At 49.0% G+C, this 12,526-nt stretch overlaps 1 protein-coding gene across 2 annotated transcripts in view; it reads right to left on the bottom strand.

The window, feature by feature from the left end:
* Nucleotides 1–225: 225 nt before the first annotated feature.
* Rcsd1 (RCSD domain containing 1) overlaps nt 226–12,526 on the bottom strand; it is a 60,545-nt gene continuing 48,244 nt past the window's right edge. For both annotated transcript variants that reach the window (XM_041662267.1, XM_041662268.1), the window contains 4 exons: nt 9,990–10,061; nt 7,717–7,917; nt 6,357–7,046; nt 226–1,969 (listed from right to left, as the gene is read on the bottom strand). In XM_041662267.1, the coding sequence (XP_041518201.1) occupies nt 1,937–1,969; nt 6,357–7,046; nt 7,717–7,917; nt 9,990–10,061 (996 nt within the window). In that variant the 3' untranslated portion in view covers nt 226–1,936. The remainder of the gene's footprint in view (nt 1,970–6,356; nt 7,047–7,716; nt 7,918–9,989; nt 10,062–12,526) is intronic.

Below are 12,526 nucleotides of genomic sequence, written 5' to 3'. Positions count from 1 at the left end.
GATGCAAATAACAGGGGCTGGGATTTGGGGGCATGGACAAAGGTACCTTGACCCCACCAAGCACGTCCCTGTGATGTCACAATGTCACCACATTCTAAAGCTGCTCCTTTCTCCTCTTCTACCACGCCCTAGTGCCTTCTGAAGAGTCCAGTTTCTACATCCTGCCCTTGCTTTTACACACCTTCCCCAGCACACAGAATCGTGAACTCTCACAGTTATCATGCTCCGCACCCACCAAGCAGTCCCATGGGTGTAGAAACAACCCACTGAGATGCACAAGTAAAACCATGTGTTCTTCAAGGGGCAGACATCCCGGGTGATAGAGGGCAAGCAAGCAGGTGGACAATATGCAGATCTCGAGACATGTCTGACATGCTTTTCCCCAAATTCTGTTCAAATTCAGAGTTTATATAAGACATTGTCAGTCTTGACCAGGTCGCAAGTTCGTTACCACTTACAAACTATTTTAAAGGCTGTTTTGAAAAAAAAATAATGTATCTCACATAATAATACTATCTTGGAATTAGGAAACCTATAAACTGGATGAGAAAATTGAGGTACCACCGGTGACATTGGCCTTTTAAGTCTGTGAGACTGTTTTCTGAATCTAGAGTTGTTGTGGTCTAATGGACTTACAGAAAAACCATCCCTCTAGAAGACAGGTCTGCACCCCTTGACACAGAACTATTCCACTCAGAATTAAGGACCAAACCTGAAGACCCATCCTTTATTCAGGTTAACATTTCTTTAGCGGGAGTGAATGAAGAAGGAAGTGGAGGTGAGCAGAGGAGTGGATGGTCCAACCACCATCCCTGCAAAACCTCCATCTCCAGACAGATGAAAACGGGCTGAAGACCCCAGTTCACGCCTCATGGGTCCAGGAGAAGAACGTGGGCTTGGATCCGAGAAATGCTTACTGAGAGCCAGGCATGGTGATACTTAGTACAATCCAGAGGCAGAGGCAGTTCAAGACCAGCCTGGCTACAAAGTGAGTTGAAGGCTACGTGGTGAGATTTAAAAAAAAAAATCAAAAGCAAACAAATAAAAGCTTCCCAGAGAGCTAAGAAGGATGCTAACAGAAGGTCAGCCGAACCCTGGGTACGAAAGGCACCTCCCAGAGGTCAGCCGTGTTCAAGTAGGAGCCTGCAGCCCCGGCTTGCAGCATCACGTAGGCATACTGCTGCACCTTCAGTGGAGGAAATGAAGCTCAAAGCCAGCAAGTCTGAGCATCCTGCCTCCCCACAGGAGTTCCTGCCCTGCCTCCTCCTAGGGGTGGTCTGATGGGATGAGATGGGCCAGTCACCTCCCCTTGTTGTTATCAGCCAAGACTATGTGACCGGAAATGCTCCTGCCCTTGGAACAGACAGGAACAAGTTTGTAAAGGTTTTAATAAATATCTCTTTGAGTCCACTGCTTTTGAAATTGGTTGGCCTTTTCCCCATTGGAGTAAGCAGAAAGATCGCCTCGAGGGTTTTGATATGCTTTCAGCTCTCTGTAACTTCGAGGATTTTATTTTCCACAAGACTATCTTTTTTATCTACCTGAAATTAGTTTTAAGTTACATCTGAGAGCCATAAAAAGTTTAGAACAATAAAAAGGCTGCAACTTTACAGAAGCTCAACCAGAGCCTAGTCGGGAGGTCAGCTGCAGGAAGAGGTGGGGTCAACAGTACTGTGGCCACAGCCAATTCGTTCAGTACATTTTACTTTGTGTCAAGTCCATCAAATGACACAAACTGCCCCCAACTCTAATCTCCAATGAGGAGACAGTTGCGGTGGCCTACAGGGGATGATTCGCCCAGCATCCTGGGCCGACCCCAAATGCTCAGTGATTCTGCTTCCGCCGTGGCTTCATGCGCTGCAGCCGCTACTATTGACACTGCCGTTTCCAGGGAGATGTCTCCAGTGGCTTCATCACCGGCACCGCAAGCTCTTCATCACATTCGTGTATCCTCGATGGGGATGTCATCCTGTACACAGGGAAGAAAGACCGACACTCAGCAGATCGCCCTGGGGATGTGAGACAAGGCAAAACTCATACAGTGGGAGTGAGCCGCAACACACACTATTTCATCTTTAAAAAAAAAAATCCATGGGAGTTAAGTAGTTCCATTAACTCTACATTATAGGTAAAACAATTAAGGAATAAGAGGGAAGTGACTTTCCAGGGTCCAAATTGTAAACTTGGGACTTAATCCCAGGGACCAGAGCTTGAGATATTAAACTATCTGTGAGGGGTAACAGAGCAGAAAGGTAACCCTTTAGAGAACACCTTACATTTGATGTCTATGTAACTTTTCCCTGCTCTGTGGTGTATGTACAATACAGTTTCATGTAATGTGTGTAGAGTTGTACATACACATTGGGTGTAGAGGCCAGAGGCAGATGCTGGATGTCTTCATAAGTTCTTGTCCATCTTGTTTGCTTATTTAGTTATTTATTTGTTTGTTTATTGAGATAGAGTCTCATTGTGTAGCCCTGGCTGGCCTGGAACTATCTATGTAGACCACATAAGCCTCAGAGATTCGCCTGCCCCAGCCTCCCAAGTGCTGGGTTAAAGCATGTTCCACCATGCGTTGCTTTGTCTGCCCTCCCGCTCCCGCCCTTTTGAAGCATGGTGTAGAGGATCTGGGTTTCGAGCCTCATTTTCCCGACTGAGTTCTTCCCCCTCCGCGCACCCCCTTTCTCTTGAATGCCTTGTTTCATCCTTCGTACTTCACACTGCATGAACGGCAGTCCAAGCCTTGTTTCTGCCTCTGTTCCCTTGGCTCTGAAGCCCCAGTCTCTCCCACAGTGATAAAGACAATCCGTGTTTCTTAAGTGCCGACTGGACAAATGCCACTGTAATTAATTTATCTGATCAATTAATTGATTTGTGTCCATCAAAGCACTAAACGGGATTAGATGGGAGTGAGAACCCACTTACTATTGCATGCTGCCTGTCTCTTCCAGCCCAAGGAAAGACCCTGGAGAGGCACGGTGTCTGGGGAAGTGCCAAGAGACCTCTCATAACTATCGCTGGGGAATTCTTTGCCCTAGTGTCTGATGCGTTCTGGCTCTGGTCTGGACCAGGCTTGAGAGGGACCAAAGAAGATGGGAAACGATAATCCCTGCAGGTGCTTCAAAACAGCTTATTCTTATGATGTGAACAGGTGCCCGGAAGGTCAGCACTGATGGAGCTTGGTGACCTTGGACAATTTCCAGGCCCACAGTACCTTCCTTCCCTTCTAAAACCAGGAGGGTGGACTAAATGGTACTAAAGTTTTGCCTCTCAGTGACTGGAGGTCAGCAGGGGTGGGGTGGAGAGTGTGGAAAGGTGGGGGAGGGAAGCTCTTCTTTTTCTATCTGAGCTGCTGCTGTTTGCTGGGAGAGTGTTCCCGAGACACCCACTTCCCTGGCTGCGGGCTCTCTGGCTTAGGAACACAAAGTATAAAACTGAAGAAGATGACCAGACAGAGCCTGCCCTCTAGCTCTGGCCCGAATTTTCTTCAGGAACCCATCCTCAACCTGAGACTCTCCCCCCAACTCTGTACCCAGGAGACCCTCCTGGGGATCGGAAGTGGCTGTCAGCGAGACAGAAGGGCTCCTAGAAGGCAGGTGTCTCTCAACCTGGGCAAGGAAGGGGTGGGAGCCACTGGTGGGGGACTCCTTGGACTCAAGGAGGATTAAGGGTTTGGGCATTTGCTGTAATCTGGGATTTAGTGGAATCTCCATGTTCTAAAAGATTCTCATTCTAAATCTGATTTAAAGAAGGCTCAGCTAGAAATGGAAGTATTAAAGTGCCATACTTTCTTCCCCTAATTTACTTTGTATGATGGAACCCGCGGGCCTGAATGGAGCCTTCACAGCACAGCGGCCCCTCTTGCACCTGCTGCTCTGCCATCAGGAGTCATTTACTTTGGGCCAAGTGACTTTTGCTCTTTAAAGATTTGTCTATTTAGATGGACACAGTGGCACACACCCATCCCAGTCCTCAAGAGGCTAAAAGCAGGAGGGTTTCCTTGAGTTCAAGGCCTTCTGGGCTAATTGTGAGTACCAGGCTAGCCTGAGCTACAGAGTAAGACCTGGTCTCGGGAAATTAATTAATTATCTAACAATTCTTCACTCACTCTACACATATTTTAAGAACTTCAACAGGTTCTACAGTAAAAGTTTTGAGGAAATACTAGAAGAAAAGTACAAGAGACAATAAAAATAAAGAGGCGAGAAGCTGGAGAGATGATGGCTCAGTGGTTAAGGTCACTGGCTGCTCTCACAGAAGACCTGGGTTTGGTTTCCAGCACCCACATGGTGGCTCACAGCCATCCCTACCTCCAGTTCTGGGGATCCCTCTTCTAGCCTCCACAGGTACTAGGAGGTGCACCTACATGCATACACATAAAATGAAATAAATAAACCTAAAAAACAAACAAATAAACAAACAAAAAACCCAGCTGGGCGGTGGTGGCACACCCCTTTAATCCCAGCGCTCAGGAAGCAGAGGCAGGTGGGTCTCTGTGAGTTCGAGACCAGCCTGGTCTACAAAAGCTAGTTCCAGGACAGCTAGGACTGTTACACAGAGAAACCCTGTCTCGAAAAACAAAAAACAACAAACAAACAAAAACCCCCACAGGAAAATGATAAAGTGGGATTATGGGAGAGAGTAACTGTGGAGGGGAATCAGATTCCTTTGACTGAGTGGTCACAAGAGAGACTTCAGTGGTAAACATCAGCTGAGCTGAGACCGGAAGGATGGGTTGGAACTGAGGTCAGAAAGAGGAGTGTTCTAGGCGGAGTGGACTACAGAGGTAGAACTCGGAGTAGGGAATGAACTTAGTTTGTTTCAGAAAAAAAGACATCGGATTGCTAGAGCACAGCTCTGGGGAGAGCCAGGGAAGGAAGTGTGTGTCCATTCCTGCACTAAATTTGATCTTATTTGGAAAGCAGATTGCTGCAGATGTCGTGAAGGATCTCGAGATAAGGTCACACTGGCTTTAAGGCACATCCTGCCTCTGAAGACTGCTAGCTCAGACGAGAAAAGGGGGACATCTGAGACACACAGACACAGACACAAAGGTCACACAGTGATAGCGACAAAGATTGCAGTGAGGCATTCTCAAGCCACAGACTGCAAACACTTATGACAGCCACCAGACGCCGGGAGAGGCCAGAAAAGACAGGAAGGGCATAGGCAGCAGCTAATGGAAGAGGGTCAGGTTCTCTTTTAGCCCTCTGGGGGAACTCAGTTTATTAATTTTGGAGTCTCTGATGTTCTGAACTGTAAGAAACTACATTTCTATTAGTTTTTGTTTGTTTGTTTGTTTGAGACAGTTATTTGCTTAACTTTTACCTCAGGCTGTCGTGGACTCACTATGTAGCCCACGCTAGCCTTGAACTCACTTCCATCTCACACTGAGTGCCGGGATGACAGGCATGAGAGGCACGCTCGGCTCATTTCTGTTGTGTCAAGCCACACCCTGTGGGACTGTGTCTCCAAACCCCAGTAAAAGAGGAGTGAGAAATCCTGCTGAGAGTAGATCCACGCCGGTCAACCACCCGTCGATCTAGCCACGATTCGGTTCCTGTGTAAAGAACGAATCTCATCGAGCGAGAACACAAAGGTTGAGAGAAAGGCCAGAGGCTACCATAGCAGGATGCATGTGGTGGCTGAGAGACAAAACTGACAAGGAACACAGAAGGATGACAGGCTGGGGAGGGGCGCCTGGCTGCTCTTCCAAGCCTCCACAGAACCGAGCAGCCCCCCAAAGCAGACGGTGAGTTCCAGGGGGATTCCGTGGAGCTGGTGGGAATAGACAAGTGGACGGAAAGGTCCAGGGTGTGTGGGGTGACAGAAGGGCAGGGACTGTGCTGCCCCCTTCTCAGGTGCAACACAGGACATTGCCTGTGACTCAGTGGATGTCACACAAAGACTCCTTGAAAGACCCACCCTGCCCGAGACTAAATAGACGTCACATAAAGTCTTCTCTAAAGACCCAGCCCAAGGGAACTTGTGCTTAGACGTGTCCATGATGTCTTACCCTTGCTCACTACACACAGACTCCTTCACCTCTGGGTCCCACCAGGAATACTCTGCTCCCCGTAGACATTGCCAGCACTGGTCACTGAGTTAGCATCACACCCTGCTCACTCCATGCACACCCAGAAGCTGGCCCAGTCAGCCGGAAGTAGGCCAGAACATGAGATGCACCTTCCCTTTCTCTCCCCACAGTCAGTCTCTATGGGGTCAGCCCAAGGTGAGGGTCTGGTAACTGTGTTTTTGCAGACTGTGCTGATTTAACAGCAGACAGGGAGGAACAGGACATGTGACAACGGGGGCATCTCCAGCATGATACGGTATGTGCCATCAGAGTTACCTACCGTGGAGGCTTCCTGAGTATTCTGGATCTCATTGCTGTTCTCTGCTGGGGCATTGTCGACCCCTGGGCTGCAGCCTGGCTCCAGAGGTGGCCTCTCCTTTTGCTCCAGACTTTGGGGAGCTTTCTCCCTGACTGCTCCCTCCTCTGGTGTCTTTGCAGCTGGGCTTTTCTGTCCAAACCGCTCCTCTTCATCTGCCAAACTCTCCTCAGAGGCTGTCCCTTCTGTGGCCGTCCCAGCGCCTGTACGCTCTCCAGCTTCTGTCCCCTCCAGTTGACTCTCGCACCCTTTCTCAGCCTCTGTGTTGCAGGTTTGGGGTGGTTCTGGGACCTCCAGACCAGCCTGGCTAGCTGTGTCTGGATTCTGTCCAGCCTTCTCTCCTGCATTGGCCTCCTCTGGGGTCCCAGTACATTCTTCTGGCTTCTCTGTGCTGTTGCACAAGCTCCTTCGAGGAGGCTTTTCTGTGGCTCCCAGGGTTCCCTCTACCCCATCTCCCATGGACTCCTGGTTGGATGGGGGAGACCCGGGGGCCTTGCTCTTGCTAGGGAACACATCATCGCCATTCTCTACCCTGGCACCATTTTCCTGAGATGGCTCCACAGCCCTGTAGTCTCCAAGGTCCCCACAGTCCGACTGAGATCGCCGGAATCGCCGGGAGGGAGGACGTCTTTTTATTGAGCCTCTAGTCCGCACCTGGGAGAAGACATGAAGGACTATTATCCTGAAAATAAAAAAAAAGGCTAAGAGGAAGACTACGTGTGCTGAACAAACTCACTGCAGGTCCGTTAACTTCCCTAGGAGGGTGTAAAGTTGTTTGCTGTTTATTATAAAGCAGGATTTGGAGCAACGTCTCTCAACCCCACAGGGGTTGCATATCAGATATCCTGCTTGCCAGATATTTACATTAGAATTCTGTAACACTAGCAGAATGACAGACATGATGTAGCAGTGAAATGCTTTTATGGTTGGGGGTTGCTGCAACATGAGGAACTGTACTAACGGGCTGCAGCATTAGGAAGGTTGAGGACCACTGCTCTGGGGGATTGTAAAACTACTTGGTAGGCTCCAGGCTTTTGTCTCAGGAAGATATAAATGCTGTCTGTCAGTTAATAATTTGGGGAGAAATCTCAGTGGGTGAAGTGTTGGCTGTCGATGAAAGAGCGAGGGGGGCTGAGTTTGGGTTCTTGGCATCTTCTGGAAAACAAGAGGCAACCTGTGGATTTGAGACAATGGATCCCTGGAGCTGGCTGACCAGCATTTCAGCCAATTGCTGAGCTCTGGGTTCAATGGGAATGACCTAAAATACTGTCGATGATGGTTTTTTTCCCTGGGCACACCACGATATGACGGAGGCAGACAGTACCTTATTGTAAGAAGGCAGGTGAGCCCCTTCCGGGGGCTGGTCAAAGCTCACAGGTACCTCTTCTGCTTCTGGCTGAGACCGGATGCCGGGGCTACTGGGTGTGGAAGGGGGACTGTGAAATGGTGACACCATAGCCTTGAGTCCAGGACTTTTGGGTGAAGCCCCAGGCAGAAGAGCTGCTGGGTCAAAGGCTAAATTGGCCTGTCAAGAAAGGGGAAAAGATGTTTGTTCACTGGCCTCAGCTGGCTGAGGACACTCAAGAGGAGACTCTGTGTGCTTCTCCCAAACCGGTTGTCTGCCATTGCACTCTGACTGCTTCTGGAAGGCTTGTATAGCCAGCCATACGGCCTGTTCCCTGGCTCACAGTAGGTCGCCTTGTCGGACACTCAGGGCATGCTGAGGTGGACCCAATAGTCACTCCAACAGTCCTGGTCTGGCACAGTGGTGTAGCTTTGTTTTCCTTTGGTTTTTCAAGACAGGGTTTCTCTGTATAGCCTTGGCTATGCTGGAACTTGCTCTGTAGACCAGGCTGGCCTTGGACTCAGAGACCCACTCGACTCTGCCTCCTGAGTGCTGGGATTAAAGATATGTGCCATCCGGGCGGTGGTGGTGCACATCTTTAAACCCAGCACTCGGAAGGTAGAGGCAGGCAAATCTCTGTGAGTTTGAGGCCAGCCTGGTCTACAAAAGCTAGTTCCAGCACAGCTAGGGCTGTTACACAGAGAAGCCTTGTTTCAAAAAACTAAAAAACAAACAAACAAACAAAAACAACCACTCAGGAGACAGAGGTAGGCAGATCTCCGTGTGTTTGGTCTACATTAGTGAGTTCCAGGCAAGCTGGGGCTCCATAGTGAGACCTTCTCATGATGATGATGATGGTGATGATGACAGCTCCAGCGAGGAGTCACAGTGGCCCAAAGAGAAACTGCTGGCAGCACCATCAGCTCCCAGGATCTTACAGTATTTGGCACTCATGTCATCTTCCCATTAGCCAATAGCATCTGCTGCCTACTAACATCTTCTGTGTGCACCTATCTCTGCTGGATACAGCTGTCGCCTTTGCGATCATTCGACAGAGGCAGTATTGGTCTCCTGAGAGGAAGATGGCTAAATACCCTGAGGTCTGTGGCTGACCTGCTTGCCCCTAGGCCTGCAGGCAGAGTTCTGTCTTCGGAGACAGGACAATGGTGCTGCACACTTCAAGGCATCTCTCTGGGCATTGCAGTACAACGGAACCAGATCAAAATGGATATGAAGGGAGACCAAAGGCAGAGTCACGCAGAGGTAACCAATGCCTAATGGAATCACAGGTTCAGTGGGAGAACAGGTGGGAGACCACAGACCAACCTTACCAACAGTAGAGCAGGAAGATGGCTATGGAAGGGTTATGCATTAACAGCCCAGACAGGGCCTCACAGAGCCAGGCCTCCAACTCCCTGTGTAGCCAGGAATGACCTTGAACTTCTACCTTCAGAGTGCTGGGGCTGAAGGCAGCTCCAACAAGACTAGGCGCCAGGAATTGAACTCTGAATTGAATGGGGCTTTCTGAGCTCTGGCAACTGAGCTGAATCACCAGTCCACAGGTTTTCAGTGCCGGCTAGGGGCACACTCTTCCTCCTGCTCTTTATAGATCCAAACCTGCACAGCTGAGTAGACCTGACTGGGCTGGTCATAGTAAGACCTCACAGAGAGGGGACTGGTAGTAGAGGCTGGCGGAACAACAGAAAGTTCCACACAGCCAATTATATTTGATATAGGATCTTTCTCTCAATAGCTGCTGATGATCTTGAGCAAGTCTAAACACCCTTTCTGAGACTCAGGTCCTCTGACCCAACTTTTAGCCTGATCTCCACAACCTTTTGTGGTTGATTTCTGGCTACTCTCTGGCTAGTACACTCCAAACTCACAATGCCCCACTCCCCAGTACTCCTCTCAGGCGAGAGAGATGACATTGAGAACTCCCAATGTTAGCACTCTCTGGCTTCAAGGCACTAAGCGTGTTTAGGAAAGTAGCTATTATTTACCGGGTGCTGTCTTAAGGACAAATGCACAAAGCAGACGAGACTAAGTCATGGGAAGAATTAAATACAGAAAATGCACAAGAGGCAGCATTGTTAAGTCCAGGTTGTGTTTTGTTTCTGTTTTTTTTTAATAGCATATGATGAGTACCAGGGAATGCTGGACCACAGGTGCCAGGGAATGTGCGTGAGGCAGGGTGTGCGCATGAGCGTGCATGAGCATGCATGGGGATGCGTGTGCCACTTCACACTGACCTGAAGCTTCTCAATCAGCGGAGAGCTCTTCACCTTGATTTTAGGTGGGTGGCTGGTGTTGGATGGTGATTTCTACAGAGCAAATAGACCAAAAGCAACCAAGTGAGCCAGAGGGAGGAGACAGAGTGGTCTCTCAAGCCGCCACCGCTTTGATGCCCACTTACCTTGTCAGGCCTGAATGAGACAGACTTCCTGCCTGCCCGCACCTCCCCACCACCCCCGGCCACCCCCCACCCCCGCATTTCACCACAAGCAAGACCACTTGAGTCTGAGCTGAGAAGTCAGGGCAGACCTTCGGACTACAGGAAGCCTCCCCTCCCAGGGAGAATCTCTTCATGGCCTTCCAAGGCGAATCAACAATTGGAGGGGATTTCACAGACAGAGGGCAAAAATGGTCACCAACAAAACAATAAATCCTAGGCGGGGAATGAAATTAGGCAGCGGTATTAGCAAAATTCCTTCATGGAATTGATATTTTGGAAAATTCCATCAATGGCATGGTTCATGTACTACAGTTTTCCCAAATGTGACTATTCATTTAATTTATCAGATACACACATTAAGTATCTAATGTCCCTCACGCATCACGGTGGGTACATGAACATGAAGGTGATCTACTCCCTTCCCTGAACGAACAGTTGTGACTGCTATCTACTATGCAGGCTCTGAAAATTATTTTTGTGATTGATGTACACTGTGAGTCTTTCCCACTTCCAGATTAGATATTTGTAAAAGGATTGGCTCCTTGTTTCACCCTAAATTCCCAGTATAATACAAAGGTGAGGACAGTCATGGTGAATAAATGATGGTGGAGAGATAAAAGGCGACTTTCACGTTGACAGACAGCGTCAAGCACAGAAGGGATAGTCTCAGTATTTGGGGACCAGAGTATGTTACCTCCCCCATCTCCATATACGGCTGTGCTGGAACCGTAAGAAGACCATCACTGCTGCTGCCTGGTAACATTCTGAGGTGTCTGATTATATTAGTTGTAGAAGAAGAGAGACAGAAACAACCGATCAGGAACTTTTCAGATGCTGGTGCCAAGGGAGAGCATGCTGCAACGGGACCTGCTCCTTCTGACTCCAACTTTGCTGGCTAGGTGGATGCCTGCTCTACCAAGATTTCTTGGCTATGGCAAAGGATGCCGAGGGCTTTCCTTCAAGCTCTGGATTGTCTCCATTGTCAGACATGTTCCTAGAGATGCCTGTCAAGGAACTTTGGTATCTAGTGAGCATCATGATCCTTCGGCACCAACTGAGAGGTTCCTAGTTTCAGGGCTTCACGGAGGAATTTCGTGGTTTTCATAAACTGCAGCTAAAATCTTCCCTACCGAATCTCACTTTAGGTAATATTATAAACTCTCCCAACTCTTCTGGAAGACAGTGGAAATCCAACAAGCAGCACCTCTGGAGCACAGTGAGTGCTGGAGACGGCAGCAGGTGTGGACTGGGATCCTGTACAACCGCTAGTGCAGTTCACAGGATGGACAGCAGATGGCAGCATTTAGTTTATAATTTAATGACAGGCTCCAGGCCAGTGGTTAAGGTTAAACAAATTGCAGAGAAAAAAACCAACTTGGCATTCATTATTTTATGTGTATGTGTATTAACATGACATCTAGAAGTTGTGGACCTGATAGCTTCTCATGAAGTAGTATCCATGTCCTTCCATGTCATCTGGTTCTCTCAGGAAAGGTAACTTGTTACTTTGCCTACAACCAGCAGGAGAAATCCTGGAGGCTGACCCCACATCTCAGGCCCAGAAGGTATAGGAGGTAAGGGATGAAGCAGTCCTTCCCATCCCTGGGCATGAGCTAGGGTAACCGGAAGGCTGTCAGGGTTTCCGTAGGCTGCATGTACTACACAGGCAAGTAACATCTCCATCCAGCTCTGCCGGGAGAACTGTGCCCACTTTCTCTGACAGAGGTTTCATTCTGAAGTTCAGGATGGCCTGGAGCTTGCTATGAGCTGGGATTATGACTGCGTGCCATGACTCCCTCACTCTGAATTTCAAGGCAAAAAGAAAGTCATCGATCCTGGGGGCAGTGTTTGCATAAATACACTCTAGAGGGGTTCTCAGGTTGACCCCCACCTTCCTCTTCGTTCTACCCCTTGGCCATTACATGCCTTTAACTTCTGGATTTTATAAAGTCCGTGAAATGAAGCCGTAAAATCCAATCTCTATGAGCCTGACCCATTTCATCTGCTTTTATTCCCACGAGCAAAACTTCCCCATCCAGCCCCACCGCACACTTTCTGGTAATGTTCCTGTCCTCGGTTCACAAATGAGGAACTAGTAGGAGGCAATGATCCTCTTGAGGAAAGCCCTGGGGACAGCCCCAGATGGCCACAGCCTCAGCCCTGCACCAGCAGAGGTGCCAAACTCAACAGGGAAGAGCTACAAAAGTTAACCCTTTGTAAAGAGAAGTTGGCAAAGTTGGCGGTGGTAGCATCAGCTGGGAATGCCATGGGGCCATAGCATCATGGATGCCAGCACCTGAGGAGACCTAACAGTTTGTTAACCTAGGTTCTGGG

This window comes from Microtus oregoni, unplaced genomic scaffold, assembly GCF_018167655.1.
Source record: "Microtus oregoni isolate MIOR12 unplaced genomic scaffold, Mior012 000013F_ref0000133, whole genome shotgun sequence".
In the NCBI taxonomy this organism is placed as follows: domain Eukaryota; kingdom Metazoa; phylum Chordata; class Mammalia; order Rodentia; family Cricetidae; genus Microtus; species Microtus oregoni.
The sequence above is the reverse complement of the archived record's forward strand: the minus strand, read 5'-3'. Positions and strand labels throughout refer to the sequence as shown.